The 13,474-nt window shown below is 43.0% G+C and overlaps 1 protein-coding gene across 10 annotated transcripts in view; it reads left to right on the forward strand.

Annotated features, from left to right (window-relative positions):
• LOC140476618 (DDB1- and CUL4-associated factor 4-like) overlaps window positions 1-13,474 on the forward strand; it is a 99,682-nt gene that overhangs the window by 23,363 nt on the left and 62,845 nt on the right. For all 10 annotated transcript variants that reach the window (XM_072569497.1, XM_072569495.1, XM_072569501.1 and 7 more), the window contains one exon: window positions 6,110-6,213. In XM_072569497.1, coding sequence (XP_072425598.1) covers window positions 6,110-6,213 — 104 coding nt within the window. The remainder of the gene's footprint in view (window positions 1-6,109; window positions 6,214-13,474) is intronic.

Below are 13,474 nucleotides of genomic sequence, written 5' to 3' on the forward strand. Positions count from 1 at the left end.
AAAACTGACTAAAGTACTCAAACCACAGTCAATATTTGGAAAATTAAAGATCCCCATAACAACTACCCTGTTACTCTCATTCCTATCCAGAATCATCTTTGCTATCCTTTCCTCTACATCTCTGGAACTATTTGGAGTCCTATAGAAAATTCCCAACAGGGTGACTTCTCCTTTCCTGTCTTTAACCTCAGCTCCTGCTACCTCAGTAGATGAGTCCTCATCAAACGTCCCTTCTGCCACCGTAATATTGTCTTTGACTAACAATGCCACGCCTCCTTCTCTTCTATCACCTTCTCTGTTCTTACTGAAATATCTAAACCCCAGAACCTGCAACAGCCATTTCAGTCCCTTCTCTATCCATGTCTCTGAAATGGCTACAACATCGAAATCCCAGGTACCAAACCATGCTGCAAGTTCAACCACCTTATTCTGATGCACCCGGCATTGAAATAGACACACTTCAAACCACCTTTCTGTCTGTTGGTACACTCTTGCAACCTTGAAACTTTACTTATGACTTCACTACTCTCGGCTTCCTGAACACTGGAGCTTTGGTGAAGGTCGTCTCTCCCCCCCCCCCCCACCTCCACCAAGGATATTGGTACCCCACTGGTCTGTAGAGGTCCCTCCTACCCCGGAATGAGCAGGTATCTGAATCCCTCCCTCCTGCACCATCTCTGTGTGGCCACGTATTCAACTGCTCTTTCTCCTTATTCCTTGCCTCGTTGGCACAGGTAACAAACCACTGAAAGAGCTGTTTGTTCTAGCTCTAAGCTTCCACCCTAGTTCCTTGACTTACATTCATATCCCTTTTCCTACCTATGTCGTTGGTGCCCATGTAGACCAAGACTTAGGGCTACTCCCCCTCCCACTTAATTATCCTGAAAACACAATCTGAGACTTCACTGACCATGGCACCTGGGAGTCAACACACCAACCATGAGTCTCTCTCATTCCCACAGAACCTCCTATCTGTCCCCCCCCTAACTATAGACTACCCAGTGACTATTAATGAAGATGATTGGCCCAACAACACTACCCTGAGGAGCTCAAATGACTGACTTCTAACAAGCATCTCCCTATGTTCCAACTACCGGAGAGTTTGCAACATATTAGCACGCATTGATTTCAGTTTTTCTGGGGCTCCTTGCTGCTACACTGTCAAATGCAGCCGTGATGTTAAGGGCTGTCACTCTTATCTCATGTCAGCTCATTTATCCATGTTTGAACCTAGTCTGTAATGAGATCAGAAATTGAGTGGCTCTGGTGAAACCCAAATTGGGCATCAGTGAGCAATCTGCTGAGCATGTGTTGATGATAGATGGGGCAATAATTAGCTTGGTTGGATTTGTCCTGCTTTTATATGCAAGGCATATCTGGACAATTTTCCACTTTGCCGGATAGGTACTAGTTTTACGACTGTGCTGGAATAGCTTGGCTAGGGGAGCAGCAATTTCTGGAGCACAAGCCTTCAATACTATTGCTGGAATGGTATCAGGGCCTGTAGTCTTTTCAGAATCAATTTCTCAACCATTTCTTGGTACCACACGAGTGAATCGAATTGGCTAAAGCCAATTCTGCTATAAGCGAGTTTCTTTAATGTGAGTTTGCTATTGGGGGACATTGTTTCTAAAGCACAGAGTTTTAAAGCGTATATTGGTTATAATGTGATTCCATTCTCCCACCCCCTTAACTTTAATGGTTGCTGCTATTACACTATTTTCTTATGAGCATGAGGACTGAACTACCGCATTATAACAGAACAGACTGTATCTGTAGATGGTCAAGATGGATAGTCCGCGTGGCACTTCTGGCTGAAGATTGCTGCAAAGCCTTATCTTTTGCAATGATGTGCAAGGCTGTTTCATATTAACGTTGGGGATATTTGCGGAGTCGCCTCCTCCAGTGAGTTGTTTAATTGTCCACCACCATTCATGACAGGACTGCAGAGCTTAGATCTTACCTGCTGGTTGTGGGATCGCTTAATTCTGTTTATCACTTGGCATGTAAGTGGTGCTGTTTGGCAGCTTCACCAGGTTGACACCTAATCTTCAGGTATGCCTGGGAGCTGCTCCATAGGAAATAGAGGGTAGTAGTGGAAAGATACTTTTTGGAATGGAGCATTATGACGAGTGATGTTGCACAGGGATCAGTGCTGAGACCTCTGCTGTAAGTGAACTACGTAAATGATTTGGAGGAAAACTAGCTGGTCTAATTTGTAAGTTTGCGGATGATACAAAGATCGGTAGGGTTGCAGATAGTGAGGAGATTTGCCAGAGGGTACAACAGGATATAGATCAGTTCGAGGCACGGGCAGAAAACTGGCAGATGGAATTTAATTCAGACAAGTGTAAGGTGATCCATTTTTGGAAGGTCAAGTACAAGTGAAAATTATACAGCGAAAATAAGAACCCTAAGTATTGATATGCAGGGAGATCTGGGTAAGCAGGGCAACAGAACACTGAAGATGGCAGCGATAAGGTAGTAAAAAAGACCTCTGGCATTGAGTATAAGGTTAGGTAAGTTATGCTGAACTGAAAATGTGTTGCTGGAAAAGCGCAGCAGGTCAGGCGGCATCCAAGGAACAGGAGAATCGACGTTTTTGGCATAAGCCCTTCTTCAGGAATGCTGCCTGACCTGCTGCGCTTTTCCAGCAACACATTTTCAGCTCTGATCTCCAGCATCTGCAGTCCTCACTTTCTCCTCCAAGTTATGCTGAAGCTTTATAGAACTTTAGTTAGGCCATACTTGTGTACAATTCTGGTCACCACACTACCAGAAGGATGTGAATTCTTTGGAGAGGGTACAGAAAAGGTTTACTAGGATGTTGCCTAGTATGGGGGATTGTAACTATGAAGAAAGGTTGTATAGACTGGGTTTGTTTTCACTGGATTGCAGGAAGTTGATAGGCAACCTGATAGAAGTTTATAAGATTTTGAATGGCATAGAGTGGAACGTATGAGGCGTTTTCCCAGGGTGGAGGGGTCAATTACTAGGGGACACAAATTCAAGGTGCAAGGGCGGGACGAAGTTTAAAAGAAATATGCAAGGCAAGTTTTTCACACAAAAGGATGGTGAATGTCTGGAAAGTGTTGTCAGAGGAGGTGGTGGAAGGAGACACTATAGCAGCATTCAAGTAACACCTGGACAAGTACATGAATAGGAAGGAAATAGAGGGATATAGATCATGTAGGCGAGAGTTTTAGTATGGAAGGGCAAAATATGTCAGCACAAGATTGGCAGGCCTAAGGACCTGGTCCTGTGCTGTTTTGTTCTTTCTTCTATGCCCTCCTGCATTCTCCATTGAACAAGGGTTGATCTACTGGCTTGAAGATAATGGTTGAGTGGGGATATGCTGGGCCATGAGGATGCAGATTGTGCTGGACTACAGTTCTGCTACTGTTGGCCCACAGTGCCTCATGTATGCCCAGTCTTGAGTTGCTAGAGTAGATGTTTCCAAGTCCATGTTTAACCTGAAGCCGTGAGACTTCATGGGGTCCAGAATATATGTTGGAACACTCCTGGGCCAACTCCCTTCTGACTGTTTACCACTGAACTACCACCTCTGGGTCTGACCTGCCAGTGGGACAGGACACATCCAAGGATGGTGGTGTCTGGGACATTGTCTGAAAGGCATGATTCTGTGACTATGACTATGTCAGGCTATTGCTTGACTAATCTTGACTAGTCTGACACATCTCTCCCAATTTTGACATTAGTAAGGATATCTTTGCAGGACTGTTTCTGTCGTTGTCTTTTCTGATGCCGAGGTCGATGCCAGGTGATCCATCTGGTTTCAGTTCTGTGAGACTTTCTAGCAATTGGTATAACTAGCTTACTAGGCCATCTCAGATGGCAAGTGAAAACCAATCACATTGTTGTGGGTTTGGAGTTATATGTAGGCTAGACCAGTTGAGGATGAAGGACATTACTAAACCCGATGGGTTTTCTGACAATCGACAATGAATTCATTGTCATCAGTAGATTCTTAATTCCAGGTATTTTTAAAATTGAATTCAAATTCCATCATCTGTCATGGTCCCCAGAGCCTACTAAAGTTATGGATTAATAGTCTGACAATAATACCACTCGGCCATCACCTCCTTCCTCGATTTGGCCACATCCTGCCTTATTTTAATACGGTCTACCTTAAACCAATCCAAAATCCTTCTCTCGGAGCCCCATTTTTCACCTTTTCCACAGCAAAACTCAAAGTGCATGGTGTCATGGAAATGCTGATCCATTGTCACTTTGACCCCTGTCAGCTTCATTCCCTAAAACTAAGTCCAGCGTTATTCCATCTCTTGAAGAACCATCTGCATGTTGATGCTGACCTGTGTATTTCCAAGAAATCCACCTCCTCTTGACTCTTCATACTATGATTATTCCAATTAAAATTTGGATAGTTGAATATCCCTAACATATGTGTTCCCCTAGTATAACGTGTGTTTTGTCAACGCAAATTGACTATAATGTGATTGGCGAATTGTGGATGTTGCTTGGATGATGTGAACTTTCTATTGAACAGGTACAGCAATTTGCTATAGCAGCTTTCTGTAGCACAAGATTGCAGAGGGATGAACCATCGTGTTATAGCAGAATGCCCTGAACTTGTCCTGTTATTGTTTTTACACCCTTCAGTGAATTGTCTTCATATCTGCTCTCAATTTACTCTTTCCCTAGAGACACATGTTGAACTCCATTTAAGCTCTCTTTCTCTTGAACAAATGCACCATGACTTCTGCTTCACTAAATGAGTTTAAATTCCTCCCAACTGCACTAGCAAACCTCCTACAAGGATGTTGGTCCCATTCTAGTTCAGATGCAGACCACCGTGCTTGTAGAGTTCGAACCTTTCTCAGAAAAGGTCCCAGTGGTCCAGGAATCTAAAACCTTCCGTACTGCACCAATTCTTGAATCACGCATTCATCTACTCTATTCTCCTCTTTCTGTGCTTGCTAGCCTGTGGCACTAGCAGTAATCCTGAGATTACACTTTTGAGGTCCTGTTCTTCAGTCTGTTGCCTAGCTTTCTGAACTCTTGTTGCAAGGCCTTATCCCTTGCTTTTCCTGTGATGTTGGTACCAATATGTACTACAACTTCTATCTTACCAACCTCCGCCTTCAGGATGCCCTGCTCTGTGGAAGAACAGGACAATTAGTCTCAGTTTTCTATTTGTTTTGCTAGAGCCCTCTTTTTTTGTTTCCCCTTCAGTATGTATCCAGTTCTTATTTCAAAGGAACCTACTTCCCCAGCCCATTTAGGGATCGGAATGCACTGTGCAACAGTGCAATGGAGGCAGAGTCAGTTGTGAATATGAAAGGGAATTGGATGATTATCTACAAAGAATTCCAGGTTATGGGGAAAAAGAAACAAAATAGATCTGCCTGAGGTACTCTTACAGCTGAACCACACACCATGTTCTTGGGTGCTCTACTTCAGTGCTGCTGCCTGAGTGTATGTTGGGAAAGAACTCTATTTCCTCCTCCTGTTTTTCAGTTGCCCATCAAACTTGAAATGTGTGGGTGGCATGGTGGCACAGTGGTTAGCACTGCTGCCTCACAGCGCCAGAGACCCGGGTTCAATTCCCGCCTCAGGCAACTGACTGTGTGGAGTTTGCACATTCTCCCCGTGCTCCGGTTTCCTCCTGGTGCTCCGGTTTCCTCCCACAGTCCAAAAACCTGCAGGTTAGGTGAATTGATCATGCTAAATTGCCCGTAGTGTTAAGTAAGGGGTAAATGTAGGAGAATGGGTCTGGGTAGGTTGCGGGTCGGTGTGGACTTGTTGGGCCGAAGAGCCTGTTTCCACACTGTAAGTAATCTAATCTAATAAACTTATTTAAAAAAAAACTTATTTATGAGACCTCTAAAGTGCCTAAGTCCAAATATCCAAATATTTTTGTAAGTGTGAGATTAGGAAATTTATGATATAGCTATTCTTTAACCTATCAAGTTAGCATTTTCTTGAAGGAAGGCTATTTGTAGAGATTGTTGTCTATTTTCAGTTTAAACATACGTTGATGTAGTTGCACTTTGCAGATTTTTGAAGTAATTCTGTAAAGACACTTCTCTTAATATTTAATTTCCTAAATTTGTTATAATTTGTATAGGAACCAGAGATCTGATCCTCATGCATCTGTAAGTGGTTTAAGTGAACAGAATAGTCCAGCAACTGAATCAACAAGCAGTGCCTCAGTGTCGACTGATGTGCCAGGTGAGTATTTCCATGTTTGGCAACATTGTGCTTTATTACACTGCAAAAGAAAACAGTATTCAAACTGAGTCCAGATCCGGATCTATATTTGAGATCTTTGTTTCAGTTAGCCATGTCGAGAAAACTCTCACCACACTGACAACTAGCTCTTATTTATACAACTAATTCAAATCCAGTTAACTCTTTATTAATGTATCCATTACCTGTTCTCTCATTCCATTAGGTCTCAGGCATTACTTCAGATCACTTTAGATAATCCTGATTATTAAACATCATTTGTTATATTAAAAGAAAAACATTGTGCCAAGGGTTATGGGGAAAATCACCAGTCTCGGAGTCAGAATCGGGGTTCAACAACAGAGTTTATTGCACAAGAAAATACCGGAGCTCTGGGGAGAGAGACACCAACAGCACAGTGGTCAGCTGCGAGTCTTCTCTTAACCTGGAACCCATGTCAAGATACTTTCATACATTTTGTAATATAATAGGTCAGTGAAGAGGTTATTGTCTTTGTAACAGAGTTTGTTTATTGTAAACATTGCAGAATCGTTGATCGTTTCGGTGCAGTCATTCAGTTCCAGCACAGCCCTTGTTAATTTCAGCACGGTCATTCAGTTTCAGCACAGACGTTGTCAATTTCAGTATCTGCGCGGAAGTCCATTACTGTAGAAATGGGTGCTAATTGCTCTTCCTAAGAAAGACGATTACTGCAGTGCTGGCTTTGTATTGAGTCCATATCAAGCTGTTAGCATTTCTATCAAAAATGTTGGCTGGACCCAGACACTTTGGCAGGCAGTGTACGCTACTCCTGTGTATTCTCAGTGGCCATCTTGTGTGTCTGTGTGCCTGGTGTCACTCTACCCTGTGCCATCTCCCACTTCACAAGCGATATAAGATACACATGAGTGAGAAAAAAGAGCTAAAGTACCGAATGTTTAGATAACTGAACAACTTGAAAAGGAGTAGCCTGTAATGTATTCCAGTGTACAACCTGTGAACAATGCCCTTGGCATAGTGATAGAAGGATCTGCTGAAACAGGACATCCATTTTCTGACTCCATGGGGAAATCTCATTTGCTATGTCTCCTTGATTAACTAAAATTGGAAAATACACAGGAAGGAGTAAGAGCTAATTTCACACTACTTTGAGAATTGTACCTTGAACAGGACCCTGGCAGTCCACACCCACGCCTTATACATAAATTGCTTTGTATAATTGCAATATACAGGAAGAGCATTATAAAGAAAAGAATTGTCACTGAACCACTTGGAATAATGTTGGGATAGATGACCTGAAGTCTGGTCAGAGACATTAGGTATTACAGTGTGGAAAGAGGCCCTTCAGCCCATTATGTCAGTGCCAGTCATCAAGCATCTATCTACACTAATCCCATTCTATGAAGCTTTAAGTACTCATCTAAAAAGTTCTTTAATATTATGATGGCTCCTGCCTCTACGTCCTTTCAGGCATTGAGTTCCAGATACCACCACCCTCTGGTAAAAGGATTTCTCTTTAAATCCCTTTAAACCTCCTGTCCCTAAGCTTAAATCTGTGCCTTATGGTAACTAACCTAAGGGCAAAAATTAATTTCAATCTGACCTATGTACCTCATAATTTTGTACACCTCAAAAAATCTTCTTCCCGTGGGCATCGTTGGCTATTATTGTTTGTACCTAGTTGTCCTTGAGAAGGTGTTGGTGAGCTACCTTCTTGAACTGCTGTTGTCCACTTGCTGTAGGTTGACTCACAGTACCGTTAGGGAGGGAATTCCAGGATTATGACCCAGCAACAGTGGAGGAACAATGATATGTTTCCAAGTTGGGATGATGAGTGACTTGGAGAGGGGGATGGGGAAAGGGGGAACTTTGTAGATGGTGGTTCACGTGAGGGGGACAAGCTGGATGTTTAAAAAGGAAATTGAAGGGGTAGTTAGAACAAGAGAAGTCAAGAAAGACAACTGTATCAAGGAGGCAGAAAACTGGAAAAGGCATCATGCTGTAAAGTTGAGTGAAATAAGGGTTGAGGGGAAGGGTGAGAGCAGTAACAAATTAAAAATTCTATATATGAATGCACGAATCATTAGACACAAGGTGGATGAGCTTGAGGCTCTTTTGGAAATTGGCAGATACGATATTGTGGGGATAACTGAGATGTGGCTTCATGGGGACAGGGCCTGGGAAATGAATATTCAAGGCTACACGTGCTATCGTAAGGACAGACTGACGGGCAGAGGGGGTGGGGTGGCCTTGTTGGAAAGGGAGGATATTCAGTCCCATGCGCGGGCGGACCTAGAGTCAGGGGATGTAGAGTCAGTGTGGATAGAGCTTCGAAACACTAAGGGTAAAAAGACCCTCATGGGAGTCATCTACAGGCCCCCAAACAGTAGTCTGGATGTCGGATGTAAGTTGAATCAGGAGCTGAAATTGGCTTGTCGCAAAGATGTTACTACAGTTGTTATGGGGGATTTTAACATGCAGGTAGACGGGGAGAATCAGGATGGTATCGGGCCTCAAGAAAGAGACTTTGTGGAGTGCCTCAGAGATGGATTTTTAGAGCAGCTGGTGCTGGAGCCGACCAGAGATAAGGCGATTCTGGATCTGGTATTGTGTAACGAACCAGAATTGGTCAGTGACCTCGAAGTGAAGGAGCCATTGGGAAGTAGTGACCATAATACAATAAGCTTCAATCTGCAATTTGAGAGGGAGTGGGTACAATCGGAAGTGACAATATTTCAGTTGAATAAAGGGAAATATGGAGCTATGAGGGAGCAACTGGCCAAAGTTCAATGGTGCAATACCTTAACAGGGAAGACCGTGGAGGAACAATGGCAGATATTTCTGTGTATAATGCAGAAGTTGCAGGATCAGTTCATTCCTAAAAGGAAGAAAGGAGGAGACGTGGGCGGCCGTGGCTGACGAGGGAAGTAAAGAAACATATAAAGTTAAAAGAGAAAAAGTATAACTTAGCGAAGATAAGTGGGAAAACTGAGGACTGGGAAGCTTTTAAAGAACAACAGAAGATTAGTAAGAAGGAAATACGCAGAGAAAAAATGAGGTACGAAGGTAAACTGGCCAAGAATATAAAGGAGGATAGTAAAAGCTTTTTTAGGTATGTCCAAGGCAAAAAAATGGTTAGGACAAAAATTGGGCCCTTGAAGACAGAAACAGGGGAATATATTACTGGGAACAAAGAAATGGCAGAGGAATTAAATGGGTACTTCAGATCTGTGTTCACTGGGGAAGACACAAACAATCTCCCTGAGATAACAGTGGCTGAAGGACCTGAACTTAAGGGAATTTATATTTGCCAGGATTTGGTGTTGGAGAGACTGTTAGGTCTGAAGGTTGATAAGTCTCCGGGACCTGATGGCCTGCATCCCAGGGTACTGAAGGAGGTGGCTCGGGAAATCGTGGATGCGCTGGTGATTATTTTCCAGAGTTCAATAGAATCTGGGTCGGTTCCTGAGGATTGGAGGGCGGCTAATGTTGTGCCACTTTTTAAGAAGGGTGGGCGGGAGAAAGCAGGAAATTATCGACCAGTTAGTCTGACCTCAGTGGTGGGAAAGATGCTGGAGTCTATTATAAAGGATGAAATTACGGCACATCTGGATAATAGTAACAGGATAGGACAGAGTCAGCATGGATTTATGAAGGGGAAATCATGCTTGACTAATCTTCTTGAATTTTTTGAGGATGTAACTCGGAAGATGGACGAGGGAGATCCAGTGGATGTAGTGTACCTGGACTTTCAGAAAGCTTTTGATAAAGTCCCACACAAGAGGTTAGTGAGTAAAATTAGGGCGCACGGTATTGGGGGCAAAGTACTAGATTGGATAGAGAATTGGTTCGCTAATAGGAAACAAAGGGTAGTGATTAACAGCTCCATTTCGGAATGGCAGGCAGTGACCAGTGGGGTACCGCAGGGATCCGTGCTGGGACCGCAGCTTTTTACAATATATGTAAATGATATAGAAGATGGTATCAGCAATAACATTAGCAAATTTGCTGATGATACAAAGCTGGGTGGTAGGGTGAAATGTGATGAGGATGTTAGGAGATTACAGGGTGACCTGGACAAGTTAGGTGAGTGGGCAGATGCATGGCAGATGCAGTTTAATGTGGGTAAATGTCTGGTTATCCACTTTGGTGGCAAGAACAGGAAGGCAGATTACTACCTCAATGGTATCAAATTAGGTAAAGGGGCTGTTCAGAGAGATCTGGGTGTTCTTGTCCACCAGTCAATGAATGCAAGCATGCAGGTACAGCAGGTCGTGAAGAAGGCTAATAGCATGCTGGCCTTCATAACAAGAGGAATTGAGTATAGAAGCAAAGAGGTGCTTCTGCAGCTGTACAGGACCCTGGTGAGACCACACCTGGAGTACTGTGTACAGTTCTGGTCTCCAAATTTGAGGAAAGACATTCTGGCTATTGAGGGAGTGCAGCGTAGGTTCACGAGGTCAATTCCTGGAATGGCAGGATTGCCTTACACGGAAAGACTGAAGCAACTGGGCTTGTATACCCTTGAGTTTAGAAGACTGAGAGGGGATCTGATTGAAACGTATAGGATTATGAAAGGATTGGACACTCTGGCAGGAGGAAACATATTTCCGCTGATGGAGTGCCGAACCAGAGGACACAACTTAAAAATACGGGGTAGACCATTTAGGACAGAGATGAGGAGAAACTACTTCACCCAGAGAGTGGTGGCTGTGTGGAATGCTCTGCCCCAGAGGGCAGTGGAGGCCCAGTCTCTGGATTCATTTAAGAAAGAATTGGATAGAGCTCTTAAAGATAGTGGAGTCAAGGGTTATGGAGATAAGGCTGGAACAGGATACTGATTGGGAATGATCAGCCATGATCATATTGAATGGCGGTGCAGGCTCGAAGGGCTGAATGGCCTACTCCTGCATCTATTGTCTATTGTCTATTATCTATTGTCTATCTCTGCAAGTCTGACCACGTTGTCATTATTAACCCGAGGGCAGGTGAGGTTCACAAATGACTTCACTTTGTGACTTTGCTCCTTTTAACTTTGAATTTACAAGACTGGCATACAGGATTATTGATTTAGCTTGATCATTACTTCATAGGTTATGGAGCATTTCAAATCAGTCTGCATAGAGATCAGTAATGAAACCAATTATTTTTCATTACAAATGACTTCTACCAAGCATTTCTTGCACTTTCAAAACTCCCAAAACAAAACTGGCTCTTGTACTGTCCTTAATGAAATAAGATGTTATGCAGATATTATGACTTCTGTTTTGAGTTTCCATTACCCTTCCACTGTTAATCTCCAAATTAACGTGACTGTAATTATTTAAGTAAATCAAACTGCAAGCTTTCTAGAATTGATTCACTCCCATGATTGCTCATTAATTTCTTAACTTGATGCATGCATTTATCTACATTAAACTGTACAACGCAAGAATTACATTCCAAATACTAACAGTTGCTGAAAATGTGTTGCTGGAAAAGCGCAGCAGGTCAGGCAGCATCCAAGGAGCAGGAGAATCGACGTATCGGGCATGAGCCCTTCTTCAGGAAGGAAGAAGAAGGGCTCATGCCCGAAACGTCGATTCTCCTGTTCCTTGGATGCTGCCTGACCTGCTGCGCTTTTCCAGCAACATTTTTTCAGCTCTGATCTCCAGCATTTGCAGTCCTCACTTTCTCTGAGGAAATACTAACAGTTATATTGTAAAACACATGAACCACAAACCCTTATATTCAGACCCACTGTCACTCCATAATTGCTGCACTTAGAGCAGAACAAATCAAGCTTGGGATGTTTTCTTATTTATAGGGGACAACTCTTCTCTGGATACAACTGGCTTGAGGAAAGCCTTGGATGGATTCAAGTGAATTGTTGGCATTCTGCTGCTGTGTTGAGGTTTGGCACAGCATTATATAAAATAATTTCTAATTAACCTGTTCAAATACTTGGGATTTGATTGTAGACCTTCTGGTCCAGAGGTAGAACTGTACCACAGGAAACATTGGGGTTATTTTGTGGAGAGAAATTATCGATAGGTTGCAAATAACTATGGGGCAAGTTGGTGGTAGGGGAAGAAAACAAATTTGGGATGCTTGTTGAAAGTGTGCATTTACAAATAGGAACCTAATTTACAAAATTTACATCCTTCAGGCACAACCTCTGACTGATATTTGACAGCATGGTGGCTCAGTAGTGAGCACTGCTGCCTCACAGCGCCAGGGACCGGGTTTGATTCCAGCCTCAGGCGACAGTTGTGGAGTTTTGCACATTTTCACCGTTACTGTGTGAGTTTCCTCTGGGTGCTCCGGTTTCCTCCCACAATCCAAAGATGTGCACGTTAGGTGAATTGGCCATGCTAAATTGCCCTTCGTGTTCAGGGATATGTAGGTTAGGTGCATTAGTCAGGTGTAAATGTAGCGTAATAGGTCGGGGAATGGGTCTGGGTGGGTTACTCCCCAGAGGGTCAGTGTGGACTTGTTGGCTGAAGGGTGTGTTTCCACACTTTAGGGATTCTATTCTATTTATTCTATTCCGATATTTCATTTCTTTCTTTTGGTTATGCTTTCTAAACTGGCATCCTGAATTGCTGAATAATTTCCAAGATCCAGATGTAATAGATTACGCAGTGCATGAATGTATTCTAGAAACTTCCTTACTTTAAATAAAAGTCTTGCATGAGATGGTGCCCTTAACAGCAAAGGATAATTCAAAATAGCTTATAAGCAATGACACTGTTGTAATATGGGTGACCTAGCATCATTTGCTGGCGTTTAGTTCCACATGTTTGCTAACCTAGAATGTAGAACAGTACAACACAGTACAGGCACTTTGGCCTTTGATGTAATGCCGACCTTTTATCCTACTCTAAGATCAGACAGATCTACATACCCTTCATTGGACTAACTTTCATGTGCCTATCCAAGAGTTGCTTAAATGTCTCTAATGTATCTGACTCTACTACCACCACTGACAGTGCATTCAATGTACCCACCACCCTCTGAGTAAAGAACCTACCTCTGACATTGCCTGTAAACCTTCCTCCAGTTATCTTAAAATTGTGCCCCCTGACATTTCAGTCAGGGGAAAAAGTCTCTGGCTATCCACTCTATCTATGCTTCTCAACATCTTGTACACCTTTGTCAAGTCACCTGTCATTACTCTTTGTTCCAATGAGAAAAGCCCTAGCTACCTCAACCTTTCTTCATAAGACGTGCCCTCCAGTCCAAACAGCTTTCTGGTAAATCTCCTTTGCACCCTCTCTAAAGC

Source organism: Chiloscyllium punctatum, chromosome 4 (assembly GCF_047496795.1).
Source record: "Chiloscyllium punctatum isolate Juve2018m chromosome 4, sChiPun1.3, whole genome shotgun sequence".
In the NCBI taxonomy this organism is placed as follows: Eukaryota; Metazoa; Chordata; class Chondrichthyes; order Orectolobiformes; family Hemiscylliidae; genus Chiloscyllium; species Chiloscyllium punctatum.